Source organism: Nomia melanderi, chromosome 4 (assembly GCF_051020985.1).
Source record: "Nomia melanderi isolate GNS246 chromosome 4, iyNomMela1, whole genome shotgun sequence".
Lineage (NCBI taxonomy): Eukaryota > Metazoa > Arthropoda > Insecta > Hymenoptera > Halictidae > Nomia > Nomia melanderi.
In genome coordinates this window covers 11,463,161-11,483,893 of record NC_135002.1, presented here as the reverse complement: position 1 = coordinate 11,483,893, position 20,733 = coordinate 11,463,161, and the positions used below count along the sequence as shown (strand labels likewise).

General features: G+C 33.6%; 1 protein-coding gene across 10 annotated transcripts in view; it reads right to left on the bottom strand.

Annotated features, from left to right (window-relative positions):
* Window positions 1-20,733, bottom strand: part of skd (mediator complex subunit skuld) — a 57,167-nt gene that overhangs the window by 23,667 nt on the left and 12,767 nt on the right. For all 10 annotated transcript variants that reach the window (XM_076366956.1, XM_076366957.1, XM_076366961.1 and 7 more), the window contains exon 2: window positions 1,824-2,157. In XM_076366956.1, the coding sequence (XP_076223071.1) occupies window positions 1,824-2,157 (334 nt within the window). The remainder of the gene's footprint in view (window positions 1-1,823; window positions 2,158-20,733) is intronic.

Here is a 20,733-nt window from a genome sequence, read left to right as displayed (position 1 = left end):
TATGTAAGAATATTTAATATTTTTCAAGACAATTTTCATTGAATATCAGCTGGAAATACGCTGTTAGTAAATAAGATAGTAGGATAGTGATTCCAATATGATAAGGTATTTACACAACACTGAGCATTTTAAGTAAAATGCCTTGAAAAATATTTAATTTTCAATGATAGTACCTTAAACTTCTCTCACGCAAAATAATATAAGACATCTGTTTATGTAAAGAAAATATAGAGTTCCTTTTAAAAAACAGTGCAATTGTGCTTTGCAGCTACACTTGTGAAAAATGCATTTACGAAAAAATGGTATTATATTATACAGTGTGTTAAATAGGGTAAACATTTTGTTTGCAATTCTTTTCCTAACTTGAACAATAAAAATGTTATACTCTGTCTGAATGACTAGATACACCCTGTATAATGACATACTTTCAGTAAAGAATTTATTCAAGAAAACGAAGCAGCCGAATGAAAAACTACGCATCATTAGTTCGGACAGTCGAGGTTCTTCTGTATAAAATTGGCAGATCACTCGATGACTATGCTGAGGAATGCGGAATAACGACTGATCGGTTAATTTTGCTTGTTCCCATTTCATTTTCAATGTTAACTTGCTACTGTTCAATGCAGTCACACATAAGTAATGAAAACTACGATCACACAAACAAATAATACACCTATCCCTCCACTCACGTGACTGAAAATCGCATAGAGCCTGTCAGTACAAAAGAAAACAAAACACTGCAGAAAAAAGCTGATCCAAGTTTCAGAAATATATACTGTTCAGAGATGATGTTTCTTCACATGTTCTTAATTTTGAAGAAGTAAGTGCAACGGGGGACGTTCACTCGCGATGAATGTTGATACCTTGATTTTAATTGCTTTTGTTCCTGGCTAACTCACATAAACAAAGATTGCAAATTAAATTGAATACGATCAAGTGAGAGATAACAATAGGGAATGAATATGAGCGGCAATTTCTTATTTGTATCTCACTTTGTCATATTTAGTTTAATTTGCGATCTTCGTTATTCCTGTTCATCGTATTCTGTTTCATTTACGATGAACAGGAATAACGAAGATCGCAAATTAAACTAAATATGACAAAGTGAGATATAACGATTGGGAATGAATATGGGAATTAGGATATAATGCTTGGGAATGAATTTGTACACAAATAAGTAATTGACACCCATATTCATTCCCAATCGTTATATCTCACTTCGTCATATTCAGTTTAATTTCCCATCTTCATTTACGCGAATCAGTCAATAGCAAAAGCGGTCGAAACTGAAGCGTCAACGTTCATCACGAATAACCGCGTGCCCTTATTACATTTGCCCCTTCAGAATTAAAGACACGTGAAGAAACATCGTCTGTGGACAGTACTTACCTCAGCTTAACAAACAAACAACAATGACATTCAGAAAACAAAAGTAAATTTCATTCGACGTCATTAAATTCAGTTCGTCTAAATCGATATTCCGCGTAAATAGCGTTATAATTAACCGCATGAAAAATAGGCTCGCATAAATGGAGAGACGGGTGTAAAAAGGCCCCATTATACGTTGAAACCTGTGACATCACTACAACCGATAAATATGTATTTCTTTTTTGTTTCACTTTGATTTTTCGTTAAAAGTATGACAAGTACACACTTCGTTTCTTCATTTTGTTGTGTGCGAAACAAGAGATTTTTGAAACTAAATTCCACAGTTAACAGGTTAATACGAACGAACCACGGTGCCGTCTCGCTGAATACCGAGTTGTCTGCCAAGGGTACAGGACAGAGAGGTCGGTAGCAAGGTGTAGCTGGTAGGTACTCACCGCACGCAATGAGTTCCGGCGACACGATACCGGAGAGATCAGGTTCCTCGCCGTACCAGAAAATCCAGAGTTCCTTGGCAGCGGTGAGGGAGAGGGGTGGCGGTGCAGGCGAGGGTGCGATGCCCAGGTCGAAGATGCCAGCTCCGGTCGCAGAGGCGGTTGCCGGGCCGGAGGTGGCCGGCGTCGCGGCGACCCGCCGCCACACGCAGAGAATGTCACCCGCGAGGCACCGCGAGAAGCTCGAGAGCACCGGGTCCTCGAGGGGAGTGCCACCGAAGCCGCCGGCCACTTCGCCCCACACGAGTTTCCTCCATTTGATGCCGCACAGGTCCGTCTGTCGCAACAAACAGTTTCGTATATAACACACGATACAGCAAATTATCATGTTATCAGAATTAATCGATCAAAGCAGTCTTTCGTTTTTTTTTTTTTTTAGTGACTTTTGAGTAATGCTAATGAAAGACATTTGAATGGGTGTTTAACACGTACCGGCAGCTTATAACCTATTTTTGGCGTGATCAAATAATTGGTTGTAGCGTAAAGGTAAACGAGTTAAACGATAAATTTCTTTTAATAGAAACATAATCATTGAAAAAACCGACTAATCGGATAATATAAGAATTGATATAAGGTTAAATGGTTGAAAGAAAATGCAGAATTTTTAATCGAATTTTAATACTGGCCATTTGATCAGTCGCGGTACGTTTAGGGTTAAGGGCCTGTGTTACAATTTGTAAAATTTAAGGGTTAGAGGGAAGATAAATTACTGCTTATAGAGATTGGACGAATGATTAATGCAACATAGAGTAATTCCGAGTGAGATGGCCTGATCTCATTAACATTGTCAACTTTTACAGAATTTGTAACAAAAAGACTTCTTCTAAACACACATTCATTTTACTATTCTAACACTAGATTTATTTATTGCATATTTTATTATGTTGTCCTTAGAAAATTATTTGTTCATTCATGTAGATCTTAGAAATTCGAATTTTTATCAAATATTTTTTAAAGTGACGGGTCCTATAATTTTATTGAATCTTAATCAATGATGCATTCTCTATTGTTTACAGCCTCTTACCAAACGAGTAATTTTCTTTAGTGCATTTGTATAAAATGACTCTTGTTGTGATGCAAAAAATGATTACAGATATAACTTAAATACGAAAAGACTAACACAATACTTTCTCATCAAGTTAAACCACTATTAACTGGTTACGAAACCATTAAGGTACTGGTACATAATGAACGGAGCTTTCACTAGGGTCTTTCTCTCTTCTTCGTATTTGTATTTGAGTAAAATAAAAATAAATAATTAGAAGGAAAACGGATAAATAAATTTAATTTAATTGTACGAATAGACAGGCTAGCACGTTTGATGACCGGATCTTCCAAATGACAAGAAGATAATTCTAACTTGTAAGACAACTGATTTCGAATAAAAATTGTCTGTCGCGTAAATAACTAGATAATACGGTAACGTACAAATTTTCATACCAAATAATTAATAATAATTCTTCCTTTTTATTTTTGCTACAGAAAGAATAAGTAACACATAAAACGCTGACGTTGTTCGTGGCACTGAACGTGTTAATGTTATCTTTGTTTAGGTTTAGGTAAAAATCTTTAAAACGTGAGTTGCCTTTCTCATTTTTTAAAAGTAGAATTACAAATTTTGTTCGTGCTACAAATAAGTTAGGGCGACTATAGAATATCAAATAAGATCTGATAATAGTGCGTAGTGTAGGATTTTAAATATAAGTGTTATCGATCAATATTTTCGACGATGGAAAGCGGGTTAAATTTGACCCTGCCACCAAAATTGTGAGTACGTAGGTATGCACTGGATTTACAAGTGCCTACTTGATGACACGAACAGATTAATTTGAAATATCTCCTGAATTCAATATTCTCCAACCTCTGCGCTCGAAAACACTTTTTTATGTATTATAGAATGGTAAGAGAAATTGACCTGTATACACAAAAGCGTCTATATTCATAGAAAAAATACTATTGTTAAATGTACACGTGTTATTAAACGTTTAAGCTTCTGCGGACGAATGTCGACATTTCGGGAGATCAAATCTTCAAATTTGGGATACTAAGTCGTAAACAAATGATTTAATTACTCAAATAGCAAGAGATTGGAGCACAGTTTCCATTTCTTCTATTGTTTAATCAATCCAGATACAATTTAGCTTCATCTGCTGCAGGTTTTATACATTTCAAAGACTCTTCTTCCGTAGAAAGTTAAGTACCCTTTCTTGCTTTTATAGAACAAAGTGTTCAACAAAATCAGTTGAATAAATTCAATTAAAGTTAATGCTGAAGGGTTATAGTTATAATTCTTTTTAGGCGGTTGCCTAAGTGTTAATATAAACCGACGAAAGTGAACGTAAAATAAATATAAGTAACACATATATACAGTAAACTAGAAATTCATCTTAATTCGAAAGGGAAGGAATCCGGTCTGCCTGGACGTAGAGCCGCAAAGGGTTAACAGCTGTCGGTCGTACAAAGAACAGACCTTGATTGAGAAATCTGCATACGTTAAATAAACAATAGCCAATTGGTTATCTCATGGTGGCATTCTGATGCCACGTAATTTGATGCGACGAATGTCGAAGCATGCATGAAACTGGTTTTTTCGCCATCCATTCGAGCGGTCAGTTGTTAACCTTCATTAAAGTATTCGTCAACGACTTTCGTACGGTAATAATCTGGACTGCCCATGGCTAACAATACGTTACGTTAACAGATAACGAAGAAGTCATCTTTAACCCTTTGAGGCCGATTGTCTTCATTTTGCATTTTTTTCTTATCTTATATTATTCGAACAATAAAAGATTGATATATATCCCTCTTGTTCTTATCGTGTAAAAATTCTGTACATAATTTGGCTACATTTATTGAAAATTTTGAATATTTTAAATATCCTCGTTCGCAAAGGGTTAATACTAAAACTACCGAGCAGTTATTGGGGTTGAACTGTAGTCCTTATAAAGATTGTAACAATATATATATTTTTATATCTTCAGACATTTTTTATAATATTTAAGTGAATTTATTTGTCAAAATTATTTTAAATATTCAATACTTTTAAAATATCAATAATTCCAAAATAGAAAAAAACTAAGACACGTCAGTTTGACGGGTATGATAGTTCTATTGTTGAAGGGATAAGGATGACTTCACTTCAATCTCGGCTGTAGAATTTTAACCGATTTCGTGAATATTTTTACTGTTATCAGATTACTCATTATTTTGTATTATTTTATTATCTCGAGGAATCTTGTGGGTGTTTCAATTTCTTCTAAATGAAATATGCTTAATTGTTTCAAACTAGACACATCTGGAACATTCAGTAACGCGTCTATTTAACACTTTGTTAACAAGGTACGAGTATCAATTGAAACAGTCATTGAACTGCAAAATTGCAAAAGATGTTATTATAATACTGTTTAATTTATCTGTATCGGTAACATTAAAATCCTAATTGAACCATTTGAAATCAAACATTTTCTAACCCAACAATGTTGACCAGTGACATGCACTAATTATCTGGTTAGCAATGCGTTAAGATGATCACATTCAAGCAATCGAAGAAAATACTTCACTTTAGAGTATTTAAGAGTAATTAAAAAAACTGCTAATTAACACGCTGAATGCCATGGGTATCATGAGTGACCCCCAACCAAATCGAATTACTATAGTTCGCTTAATTAAACGATGATTATTTGAAAACATTGCTATATTATAAACAATCCTACCTAATGTGGTGACATTTGGCTAGATCAACGTACAATCATAATAATGTAATTTAATCAAACGACTTAATATTATACTTTTTTCATTTTCTATATTTTGCTCTATGAAATCTCGCGGTATTTAACGTGTTAAAAGGGTAATTAAAAAACTAAGAATCATATAAAATAAACTTTAGTAATTTGTAGATTGTAGATTTAGTAATTTATAGATCATTGAAAACATTTCATTATTTCTCTTTCTTTCCGAAGATTCTCGAAACGCAAGCGCCACAGAAGAATTACAATTCGATATTAAAAAAAAATTCAAATTCAATCATTTCAAAATATACCTTCGCAATACTCAAGTAACATTTCCGAAATGTACACGTATCGGGTTAAAGACCGCGGACGCTTTCGCGTAAAGCGGGTTGAGCACGCAGGGGTTGGTGGTAGTGCGCTCGCGCGGGCTCGGATTAATTAATTCTAGATTATCCAGCTTTTAATGTCCAGACATTTCAAAAAGGTGGAGTGGATACGCAGATGAGCTTAAGCGTAGCATTGTTTAAATACCGTTTGTAATAGGCGGGCCACAGGCGGAGTTAACAAGGTCCGGTTAAGGACTGCAGGATACGCGGCTCGGCGGTATCGAGCATTCGTTGACCGTTGAGGAAGGTCGGTCCTTGAACTTTCGCCGCATTCTATTTCCATTTATCACGCAACATAACGAATCGCCGATTTAACCGTGACCAGTGAAATTCGCTGTGAGGACAACGATTTCACGAACGGGAACCATTCCTTTTTTTCCGAAAGAAAAATGGCAGGGAAAGGAAAAAATGGCCCACATGTTTTAACCTTTATGGTGGTATCAATTTTATAGAATAGCGTTATGACAGTCAGAATTAATTTTACTTGGACTGAACATAGCAGCGCGTGATAAACAGAACTGAAATTGATTAGTTCGTTAAAACTTTAGATAAAATACAACAATAGAATTTTGTTTAACCTCCTGCCAATGATTTATTTCTTAATTATGATCGGTACAATTACTTTATCATTAATAATTTCACAGGAGAAGACTAAATTTTGATGCATATGCTGTTTACGTTTAGTCCAAAGGTTAATGATTGATAATAGAGAATTGTTACTTAATTAAAATTTAAAAAAGTTAAATAACGCTTAGTTTTGTCATATTCAGTTTCAAATTGTCGTCACGAGTTTCATACGATATTATAGGTTAAATGGCTAATATAAATAGTAGCTTTTACAGGAATAAAACTATAATGAATATATGAAGAAACCAAAACAAATGTATTGTTACCATTTTTATAAGGATTATGTATTAATCAAATTAATCCCTTGGCTTATAATATCGTGTGAAAGACGTGGTAAAGATTTCAAACACAATTTAACAAACATAAATATTACACGATTCTTTTCAATCCAAATTGAATACTATTCATTTCTTATCAATTACTATGCTCTACAGTAAATATAGACATATGATGAGCTTAGAATTTTTCTCTTTCTGCAATAAATTGTTAATGACAAGATGATTTTATCGATCATAGTTGAGAAAGAAACCAGAGGGTAAAGAGTTAAATGCTTGGTAGTTCTAGTGTTAAATGAGATAGGGCCGACCATCTCTCCGGAGATTACCCTAACGGAGTTTTGTGTAGCGGATCTCGTTTAACGTTGGAGCGTTCAACATTCCATTGGGTCGAACTTGCGAAAAAACGTCAATGAACTTCAACCGATAAGACGAAAACGGAACGCCGGAAAGAACATAACAAACACTTGACTCGCGATCCAGTTATGCGCCAAGGTCGGCGTCCACGAGAAACGTCTTATCTCCGTTGACGAGAGAACGTTCACCCTGGTATGATATCTTCACTGCACCTGATTCGTACGTTTTTTCTAGCCCTCCAGGTTGTTTAGAAGTTTTTAATGTTTTTGTTCTAAAATTCCCAATAACGTCTTATACACATCGACAGTTTTGTTACATTACACATGACACGATTACACGTTACACGATCAGTTTCTTGTACAAAAATTGAAGAAACGGGTAGGATACTATATCTCATGAGTCATTCCCTTATACATATATTTAATATAACGATAAAATGAACAGATGGATGTACAAAGATAACATAATGATTCACAAGTAAACCACAACTACAACAATTCATAATGCAATAGTTATTTATAAAAGCCCAAGAATTATTCAGGCGTTAACTTACTTTCCGGCAATGTACCTTTTGAATTGTGGACTTCGTAAAATGAAGAATTCTTTGTTGAAAACAAATGCCGTCAATAATAACAAATCACAATCTATAATATTGATCAGTACTGCAATTATTGGTATACTCGACAGATGGTTCTCTTAACTTTCTATATGATAAATATCTTTATGCAACGCGTTAACTTACCGACGCGACTGTATTTGGGTAGGACAAATAAAAACAAAATTCGCGCAATACTTTGCCAAATCCAGTTGCCTTAGGACTTCTTTCACAGTTAGTCTCTTTAACACATTAACACCTTACTCCCTATGATTTAACGTTAATAATTTAGTAGCAAAATAGAAGACTTTGATACTTATTCTGTGTTTACGTTTACTCTAAAGATTAAAGACCGATAATAGGCGAGTAATATTTCATTTAAATAAAAAATAAATAAATAACGTTTGAATCCATTGAATGCGGTTAAAAATTCACCTACATTTCATTATTTGACTTTACTGCGCGCACAATGAAAGATTTTTTAAACTAAATTCCACACTTAACGGATTAAATAGAATAACAGAATAGAATATTCTTTTTTTAACTCGTAAAAATTCATGCACTGGAGGGTTAAAGTTCTTCTAATTATTTTTGTTCACAAAATAAAACCAACAATACGTTTTCAGTAAATAACCGGCTCGTTGGCGCGACTGGTGCACAATTCGCGTGTCATTATCGGTTGATCGGCATGACACTCGTGGCCGCTGTCGAAGCGATGCAGAGGAGTGCCGACGCGATGCTGATATGAATAAGTGGACGTGTTTATATTTAAACTGCATATAGTAAATACGTCGATGTCGGCCTGGCGCTATCCGTGTGTTCCGCCGCGACGCATCGCGTTGTTTAATGGGCGACAGCCTTTAGTCTCTGGCCGGATGAACGGTCAAGATTCGATCGCGAGTACGACGACATCGTTCAAACGAGCACCCGCGAGCATCATTTTTTTCGTCTTTAACTAGTTAACTGCGTTCGACGAGTATACACGTCATTTTAAAGCCCGAGGTGATACTAATTCTTTCAACGATGAATTCTTTATTTCTATCAGGTAAACATGTAATTCTTCTTTGTTTTGTTTTGGATATCTATTAAAATATACCCTAGGTGCATTCGCACTACGTTTCACGAGTACACACTTCATTTTTTGATTTTATTGCGCGCAAAATGTTAACATGCACAGGTTAATACCAGAACTACCGCATCCGACAAAATGACGAGATCCAATTTTCTTATTTAGTAATTATTGATATCTTGAAAGTGTTCAATATTCGAAATGATTTTAAAAATAAATAGTTTCACTTTGGATATTGCAATGAATCTATGAAGACATCGAAAAAATCTATTGTTACAATTTTTATAAGAATCACATGTTAATCATACTAAACGCTCGGTTGTTCTAGTGTCAATAAGGGAGGCAAATATTATTAATGGTTACGCCGATTTTTATTATTATTTATACTGATTTTTATTATTTTTAGAACGATATAGTCTTCAGAAAAATATATGACATGTATTGTTACTGCATTTGTAATCGTTTTGAGATAAAATTTTGTTGTCCTTTAAATAAGGGATAAAAAATACATTTGAGTGAATACCTGTGGAACTATCAATACTGGCAATAAATTCTAACATATATTATATTATACGAATAGTTAACATGTTTTTACTAATTATTGTATACATAAATTGTACTTCGTTATCAGGAACATGGATTTAAGATCATTTCTCATTGTGTCACTGTAATAATCGGTAACTGTGCCTACATTTTGCACTTGATACTATGCCAATGTCGTTAGTTTAAAAAATCGTACACCTTGTAATTCATATGCAAAAGATAGCCTTGTATGGAATTACTAAATTCTTATAAATGCGGGAACGCTTGAAGGCAACTCTCACTTGTCAATGGTCTTATATAATGACATTTTGAATTATAGTTTTTCTATAATCGAATCGAACATCGAATTAATACTTAATTGATTGTAAAGCGGTACATATAAATAATAAATTTCATTTGCGTTACAGATTACATAAAAATTGACCAATTAATAGAGCACTCTATTTTTTGCAGTTGATTATAAATAATTGAAGCAAAATCCGAGAACATCAATCCCAAATACACGGAGATCTTGGTTTCTTTTTAAAGTTTACCATTTCTAGCTAGATGAAACAAGTAAGAAATAGAGAAGGATAACTTAGCAACATTTCAATTGACGTAAAGAAACTTTCTCGAATTCATAGAGTATCAAATCGGTGTTTACCGAATACAAAAATTATCAGAACTCTAGCCCGGAATAAACTAAACAATATTGTTATTATTTAAAATCAGTTACTTCGTAATATCGTTTGAAACGTGAAGTGCATTCACAAATAGACTTGCATTCTTATGAGTTTCGTTTTCCCCAAATCACAACAGAACGAACACAAATGCTCATATAGTGCATTAAGAGTAGTAATGATCTAAATCACATGCCATATCTCCCGTTGAAAATGAAGTTTTCCTTCATTTGTTAAAAACTAAAAAAATAATTTCTTTGCTAAACACGTGATATTTAGAGCCTGCTTTACCTCTAAAATACAGTGAAACTTCGATTATCCAATTTAAATGGACAAACTAACAATCTAAATAAATGGAGACTTCAGAAATTTTTAAAAACCATACTTGTAAAATTCGATCGTTGTATATTCCGAGATATAATGCAATTTAGATTGCAGAAAATATCGAGCCGGTTAATCAAGGTTCTACTTTACCGTCACTGATAAAAATTAAATTCAAAAGGAAAAATAAAAAATAAAAGAAGGCCACCAGATTTAGAAAGAAAAATATCATCTAATCCCTGACAATTTTCAACATAAGCCGGTATGTCTTGCAGGACGCCAAATAAAAACAGTGTCTCGCAACGTCGTAACATAAAGAAGCGAACTCGGGGGGGTTCTGGTTATTCAGTAGAATATTCTATGAATCACGGCGCCAGTGCAAATACGTCCACCGTATGGCGCCGCGACGCGTCTGTCGGGGCAATAAAGACGTGCGCAATCGCGAGCAAGCCGCGCGTTCCTTGGCCAATCGAGTGCGCGCGTCTTCTTACGTCACGGAGCCAGCTGATATAACCGGAACAGATTCAAACACGCTCGAAAACCCGACACCGCTCTTTGGTAAATAGGAAAAAGATGAAAAATATAAAAATAAATCAGTCAATCAGTCAGCGTTGCAACGGAATGTCTTATCGGGCGATCTTCTACGTTCGCTGACCCATGGCTCCTCGTTAAACGCATCAATTTCTATTTAATTAGGCATCGTTGTTTTCCCTTTCGAACGATGAATGTAGCGACTAATCACCGAGGAATTTCGTTTGCCACGCTTTCGATCGTAAAAATATTCCCATTATCGTGCACGGGGATCGATAATTAATGTTCCATCGCGGATGAAAGCGTTCCGCGGGATCGGATGGCGGAGAAAAAAATCGATTTCGGGAACGAGTGTACGCGAGGACGGGATGACGCCCCGGCGCGCGCCGCGGTACGGCACGACGCGACGAAATAATCAGTGAGTGAAGGCGCCCATCGTAACGCTACGGGACTGTCAAGCTTGCTGATCAATACAAGCAAGGCGACGTGCAAGGCCGCCCCGCGTGGATTCAACGCGCGGATCCCCTACATTCCCTCGTTTCATCCTGCCACACGCGTCGCGCTCGGATCGTTCCTGCTTCTTCCCACCTACGACTGACTCTGTCTCTCGTTTCCTGCCTGTATTCCGGGTGTCGATCTTTCTTCGATAGATTTCTCCTTTCAGTCTGTTCTTTGCGGAATTATTAACACTTTTGCTTTAGCAACGCAGTGTCATCTATTTTGTTTAAGTCTTGAACCGAGGATATTTACAATTCAATAAATACCTTTCTTGCTTTTGTAAAGCAGTTTTTAATCGAATTTACTGAATGAGTTCAATTAAAGTTAATGAAGAAGATTATAGTCATAGTTCATTTTATACGGTTGCCTAAGTGTTAACACATTGACTGCCATGAGAATTTCGAGCGTTTTGTGTAATGATACTTATTCTTTCGTAACAAAGGCAAATGGTATTGGAATTTGTTATTCATGATTCGGTGTCGGAGTTCGTCAGTTACACTATTATTTAGTTGCTTATGTTACTATATATATTAATTCGACTTTGATCCGATTTTATATTGCATCAGCTACAGAATTAAAGGACAATTGACAATTGTACTGGGAATATTTACATTTTGCTTCATATTATTCTATCTAATGTTTATATTTTACTGATCTGCTTACTGAATTAATTAAATCACCTAATTATACTTTAATACTTTCGATTCAATATTCGGCCAAGGAGTACGGATATGTACATCGAACAAAGATTTGTTCTCATAGAATAACAATACACATATGTAAAATTTTGAAATTTATCCATCATGTCATATAAAAGAAAAAAGTTTAATGAGACAAATAAGTAAGAATTAAATAATAAGTAATAATTGTGTTATGCACTGATAAATATAAAACATTCCGCAAGATTACACATCCTTGCAGGATCGAAAAGGTTAATAAAGGTTTTAATTTGAATTTATTGCGGCATGTGCTATACTTAACGAGGTCTAAGATTAAATGATCCATTATAATTATTGATTCGCGTACGTCTCATCTTGGAACTGGATCGTTAAAAGCCAGGAATCTGTGATTTTGGAACAACTAATTCTGATACGTGATGTGACCATCATTCTTGACAACTGTTCCTCTTAATATCTTCCCAGTGATATCCATTAGATTTTTCCTACTTTTCCATACAATTTACCCAAAATGTTTTTGAAATTACTTTCTGTGAAAAAATGATCAAGAAAAAGGAAATCTGTTGTGCGATGTCAACATTGGCTGAAATCGTTAGATATTATTTCATATATACTTAGGATATTTCAGGACACTCAAAGTGTTCAGGCTAAACTCAAGTTTGCAAACCTTTGTTTAGATTCAATATGACAATCAAAATGACTTAAGTTACTTTAGATTTAGTGTTATAGATTTATTTATTTCTTTATTCTATATTACATCTAAAACAATATTTATATTGCAATGGAACTTGCTTTGATACTTCGATTTTCACTACATCATTCCAAAATATTCTGAGACGTTGTGTTAAAGATTGCATCCAAAGCTGAATTTTTGTCACGTAAACACACGTGATATAGGAATAAATGGATAAAATCTGTAGTCTAGCAATTAATATAAATGTATTATGGTTCATACACGTACACTGGTAACTGAATGATGAAAATGATGTATTCCAAATTGAAGTAATGCTGCAGTGGTGTAAATGTCTTACAACCAGAAATGGGGGACGTATTTATCTAGATAAAAAAGATAAGCATTCTAATTATAAAATAAGGCAATTTCACTCTCGACGAATAAACGATTATCTCTTCAAACTTCTGTATACTAAATATAAGTACTACATAGTCCTACTTATAGTCTCTCCCCATAAATTTCTGTTATAAACCATTTACGTGATGCTTTATCTATCTCAGATTTCAGTTAACTACTTTATTGTCCCCTCCGTCAACTAAACTTTATACAAAATCATTTCCTGTTGGTAGAATCTCTACAGGAAGATACTTTTAAAAAATTTTGCTATTCTCCTCGAAGGTTAGGTCACACTAATAATAAATTGCAAAGTTCATTAAATGTTAATTGAAACCCTTCATTGAATTTTTATTATTACTGAGAATTAAAATTAATTAAAATATATTTAAAATACTAAAAATCCAGTACAGTAATGAGTTAATTGTAGCGTGACATTTTTATTTCGATAAAGAAATAATGAAAAAATAGTAATAAAAGCAAATCTTGCAAAGGTACCAATAACTGAATAGAAACTAAAAACAGTAGCAGGCTTTTGCAAATAGTTAGTAATATGCTTTTATCGATTGTTTGCTTTAACTTTAAATTGTGTAAAGAGACACTTGTAGATATCGTACGTTATCGGATTGACATTATAGCAAACAAGTATTCGTTCGACAAAAGAAAATGAACATAAATCAAGCGTAAGACTGCACAGCTTTTCGCAGCACATTCAGTTTATCTTACTTGTTATATACACATGTCATATTGTAAAGCGAAATTGCTAGCATTCAGATATAAAACATTACTGTAAAAAGCTAATAAAGCAACTTTTTGAATCAGCCACATGCATGGAGAACCACTGGCGCATCCTATGAAGTGCCATTTAATTTATATTACAAAAATGTTGTTCACATTCATTATAATCTTGAAAATATATAAGAACATAGAAGTGTGCATTAATATTTTAAGATTTCAGTTTTCAAAAGGAATTAAAAATTCCAAAAGAATCAAAAATAGCAAAAACAGTTATCCAACATTTCTATTAATGTCAAAATGTTTTCCATTTTTAACGTAATTACCGTTAATAATCGTAACAAAAGCAGAGTAGGATGACAAATTCGTTTTCATATTTCTTCGAAACCAATGTAACCCTTTCGTAACACGCCAGGAGCGTTTTAACGGATTTGAGAAAAAACTAACGAACAATTATGATGCAATCAGATTTCCCAGTCAAGGTTTTATTACTCCGATATTCTGAATATTGAATGAACGTATAAACATATTTGGAGCCTATAACAAAAATTTCGAAGTGAAAAGATTAAGAGTAGTTCAGCATTACAACGAGAATATAAATTTTTACTAAATGATACTAAGTCATTTATGTTAAAATTTACGTAATTATATTTTGAGATTAATACTAAATTGATTGCTTGTAAGTAAACATACAAAGATAGGCGAAAGAGTGTTGTTCCCGCATTGAAGAATTAAAAAACTAGGAAAGAGATTGAATAATTCCCCATCGATTACATTCGAAAATTTTCAATAAAATTGCAATTTTATAAACTTCATTTTCTTTAACACGCAAGCAAATTAGCGCAATGAACACGTGTTCCGCATGTGATCTCTTTGTACACACACCTAAAGCACTTATGAATCAACTGGGAATTTTAAACGTTCATAGCAACCAGTTCAATGAAATTCTGATTTTATTTATACTTTGACGATAATTTCGATAAAAAAAACTAAATTTCGTTTTTGTTTCTACTTCTAAAAAGTTTGGCCAAAAAAATATGAGTAGTTATGGACTTCCATGACTGGTTATGAACGGGTACGTAATCTGATAAAACGTTCAAACCTTTTGCAAATATTGTGTTTTGCTTGATTCTGCAGAAAACTAATAAATATTAAAGATACACATTTTCAGTTGTTCATCGACGGAGTTCCCTATGATTGATCAAGGTTTTCGTCATTCAACAAACCGATTTAGGTATGCGGAAAAGTCCTTCTTAATTCCGGATTGATAGTCTTTTAGAAAAATTCAAGGATTCCTAGAAGACAAAGACGTTATGTTACAAATATGAAATTTTGAAGGAAATAAGTTCAATATAATATCGTAACGTATCTAGCATACGTTATTTATTTTTTTACTTTTTTTTATGTGCTAGAATAAAATGAAATTAGTCTTTTTATTATCAAAAATCACGTAGAATCCTTTATTTATCACAGTTATTGTGATAACACAGCTTTCGCAAAAATACTAGATGACATTCTCATCATTTAACCTTTAATTGCCAAGGTGAATTTTAACTCGACACGTTTTAGTGTCGTAAAATTGTAATACTTTTCCCATAACTAACACCGCTGAAATTATACTCGTTTCAAAGATAATATTATCACTTAACGGAAAAGATTCAGAGAATTTTTGAACCCCCAACTCGACAGTTAAGGGTTAATAATAAGTTTATTAATGTTCATCAATGAATTTCTGAAGAGTGCAAAATCAATTTAAAATACAACAACAATTGCAATGTCCAAAAGAATTAACCATTATAAAGTAATTTATTTTTACAAAATGATTTTGCGTGTTGTCAACGGTAGTGAAACAGTTACGATTTTACTTATTCAATTCGATTTTTGTCTTCATCCTCCAATTCTTATTTTTTTGAATTTTTGTTTTATCTTAAGGTAGACTCAACTGTGTTATGAAATACATGAACTATATTTATGTTATTACGATGTTCATTCATGATTAATAAAAAAAATGTCAACATTCCTCGCATAAATAACAAGATGACGTTTTCCTTATTTAAAACCGAATCTCCTTTTGTTAGAAAATGTGACGTATAATACGATTTCTTGCAAGGTTACGTTTCCCAGGAACTCACTCAATCCACACGTCATATAAGAGTGACCTGTATTATAAAAAATGTAACAAAGAAAAGTCACCGATGCACTGAATATCAGAGCACGCGGTGGTACTTCGAAGAACAACGTACGTATAAAATTAATTTGATCATTTCTATGGAAACTACGGAATCATAAGGTCAGTAAGGGACACTTTAATAGACTATTAATACGTTGTTGACAGGCAATTTTACGCAGACGCTATTCCATGTCACTGGTTATTATTCCGTAATTAAATATGAAAGTGAAACAATCTAAATAAACTTCAATACACTTGTATTTGTGCATAATAAATTGAAATAAAATTTTAGACATATTTTGCTTACGCAATATTCTATATTGTCCTGCGTTTCAAAAATTGAAATGGCTAATGCAAGTGCAGACACGAGTTCACTCGTGACCGATCAACGATATGTTGAATTTCCCCGTTACGGAATAAATTCGAGAAAATGCATATTATTTCATTATTGAATCGTTTATTTTGAAAGTGGCAGAAACAAAAGGTGGGACAAAAATGGAAAAACTAATTAATCTGACGATATAGGAAATCATATAAAGTTAAATGAACGAAAGAAAATTCAGAATTTTCAATCAAATCTTAAAACCGGCCGTTTCATTGGTTCACGACACAGTTAGTATTAAATATAAAAAAAGTAGAATTTTAAATCCAGTCATTTGAGCGGTTCTCTGTACGGTTAGTATTAAAACTGTATATGTACAATTTTTGGTTGTAAAAGTTGATTAAACAAGTTACAAAAACAACAACAGACCACTCCAAATTTCTATTTATTCTCATTTCCCTTTCTGCACTAGTTTACGACCTCCTCATGCCATACACCTTTCAATTAGAACTTAACCTTCGGAAAACCATGTTGAATCAATTTGAACCTATGCTTCTAGGAACTCCAGCACACACTTAAATTCAAATGTAACTATCAAAACTATACATACGAAATATCTGTATCTTTTATATTGAACACTATTGTAATATGCACGCAATGTGTTGAATAAACGCTTTTTATTCGCGTTTTACACAAAATTTATCGATATATATATTTGTACTTTCCAACAAACTTTTACAGTTGTATCAATTGTTGTAAACAAGAAAAGAACAGATGAGTGATAGAGTAATAAAAGAAAAATGTGTGTGCGTTAATCGTGATCCGTCACGGGACACTGCGGAATCGTTAAACTATTGACACAATTGCTACAATAAACAAACAATCGCAACGAACATCAACGGACTCAAGACCTTCTATAGTAGTTGCGTAAGATCGAATGTTTATAACACTTAACTATTATAGACATTCAAATTGAACACGTTGAGAGTCACGAGAATCTTGAGCGTTTTAAATCATAGATCGTAATAATAATATCGTTTCCAAAAATCTTGTTCGAGTGTATTCCTTTATCACATGTGTAGTTTTCTAATTTCAGTAAATAATTGTGGGTAAATGTTAATAGATAGTCTGATAAATAATTTACGCGTTATTTCATATTTTTATATTTTGGATGAAGAAAAGTAAATTGCTTTCACGTGTGTTTTTATTTAAACTATTAACTACTAACCTATTAATTAAACCATTAACCCCTTATCGTTAATAATTTATTAGGAAAAGAACAAATTTTGACGTTTATTTGATGTCTACATTCATTATAAAGGTTAATGATTGATGATAGAAAAGTAATATTTAATTTATATTTAAAGAAGTAACATTTAGATTTATGAAATTCAATTGAAAATTTAAGCCATGAGTCTGACACGATATTTTACGTCAAGGGGTTAACGCGTGGTGTAACATATAGCAAATTAGCGAGATTTTTTCTTAAGTTTTATTTCTATGTCATATCTTTGAAAACTGTTATTGAAACAAACACTGGTAATAGATGTATGAAGAGGTAACGGTGATATATCGAGTGGCGAGTTATCGTTACTTTTCTCCCGAACGTTCCTGCATTATCCAAAACGTTCGTCGAATTATTGATCGGGAACAAAAGAAAAAAAAGAACAATGGCAGTGAGCGGTATCAATGAAAACAGAAGAAACAGACACGAGCTAATTTTTACGCATGTGCATGTAGGGTAAACCAGTATAAAACCGTGTACCATATTTATTTTCAGAACAAAGTCGAAACATTCTGAGATAATTTTGCAACTGAAGCCATGAATTCCGAAACAATATAAATCAACAAATCAATATTTCGAGAAACTCAATCTTTCTCTTCATCTTCGTTCATTCATTTATTATCTACTTTGTCGATTCCTATTACAAGCATTGGCTGTTACATGTACATCTTCATTACGTACACATTTTTAGTATCATTAATCTGTTAAGTGTGGAATTTAGTTTGAAAGATTTTTGTTTTGTATGCAACAAAATCAAAAAATGCAGTGTATACTCATCAAACGAAGGCCGAATGCACATAGGGTATATTGTAATGGAAAACCAAAGCGAAACAATGAAGAATTACATGTTTGCGCGAAAAAATAAATAATTTGCCGTTGAAACGCAGTTAACTGGTTAACATTAGAATTACCCAACATTTAATATGATTCATATGTAATCCGTATAAAAATTGTAACAGTAGATGACTTTCAGTTTCTTCAGACATTCGTTATTGAATTCAAGTGAAAGTATTTATTTTTCAAATCATTCCGAATATTCAATGCTTTAAAGGAATCAATAATTGCGAAACATGTAAACCAAAACCAGTCATTTTGATTGCTACGACGGCAGTTTTAATGTTAACACTTTGTCAGGTGAACACGCATCAAAGCTGCCATGCAATCGATACAATTTTCTTAGTAAAATGAAAACTAAAAAGTCGAGATTCTTCATAACAACTGCTCTACTATCTCTCTTACAAGAAAATTAATATATAAGTTTAGGTAAAAAATGATGTCACCTGAAATTGGGCGACGTGGCATTCAAAGTGTTAAACAGATCTAAGTGAACTGAAAACGAGTCAATAACTTATACGGATAACGTACAAAAGTAGACTTGTGCTAATTTGGAATTCACAATTTTAATTGTTTTCTGCTACATTGAAGTATTCGTCAATTTTTCTAAAGCCATCAAACACTTCAAATAATTATCACGTTTACTGCGTTTTCGAAATTTTGCATCTTATATTCTGGTATTTTTAAACCTACATTTAGTGATTTGATAATTGGTAGATAAATTACACGATGGTAAATATTAACAGTATCTATTGAATCAATTTTAAAAACTTGTGCTGATCATTTTTGTCCTCATATCTGTTTACAAAGAAAAAGCTACGTATGATACAATTATAGCTGACTATACAAGCAAGTCTATTCAACTTAATTAAATTTCATTTTTAGTAGTACAGTAGAACAGCAATTATCTGATTTAATTAGGCGACTAACAGCTCAAGTAAATGGAGATTCAAGAAGAAATTTCTCAAGGTATGTTCGCAAAATGCGATCATATATATCTTCAGGTATAATCCAAGAATCCAAATGATTGCATTCATAGATAACCAAGACTCTGAACAATTTAATTTGCCAAAACTAAAGACACGGCTAATCGCGGTCCTATCGTGTTTTATTTCTGTTAAAACGTGTGCACAAGGTGAGTTCGCAAAATGGCCTGCGTTAAGTGTACAATATAAAGCAATTCTAGAAAAGATAAACATAATCGCCGGTAATTATGTATAACATCCGATTTATCATATTTCCCATAGCATATACATACATTTTAACAATAGGTTTACGACACATATTCAATTTGATAAACACTATTTAGTATATGTTTACGTCGACTTTCACTAATGCAGTTATACCAGTATGTACTTTAATTATTTATTTTTAAACCTCGAACTTCCAAAATCCAAGTGAACGAATATACATTTTTCTAGAAGCAGTAGAATAAATCGTACAATAAATGTTCATAAACCTAGTGTTAAAGAAATGTGATGTACGAACACTACCCGATGAAACCGAAAGATCTGTGCGGAAAAAACAGTTTTGTCCAGCTAGCATCTCAATTCACTGTGCGGCCGCGACGCCGCGCGACTTCCCATTTCTGTGACTGGCCTCCTTATGTGATTGCTGTTAAAGCAGCGCGAGCATTACATTCACGTGCGTAACCAACCGGAATCCTCTTCTCTCCCGCATACGAGCCACTCGAAATCAGTTAGTACTACGGCAACGCGGCCGCGTCTCCCGTCCTTTCATTTACGCTCGCGCACGCTCGGACCCAATTGTTTTCAGCTTCTTTCGAACAGCCCGCCCGCGGTCTCGCCGCCCGATCGATCCCCGTTCGAGCTCACGACTTTCCACGATCGCTCGCCGATCATTTTTTGAATATTTTCATTCATGAATGATCAACAGGATGTTGTGAATGGACTGCTATTACTCGTCGCGTTGACTGAGCTGCGATTCTTTATTCTTTGCGGACAAGATCGCAATTTTTATATTACTGTTAATTTATATTAATGTTATGAGTGTATAGAAGAATTGTTCATATAGAAGTAATGATGGAATTTTAGTGACTGATTGATAGAAGCTTGTTCTGAACAGAAAGACTTGTATCATAATCCTACGCCATTTCTAATTCTTTAGCTGAATATCGGTATCGTAATTCTATCAATACCTACACAATATTAAGAC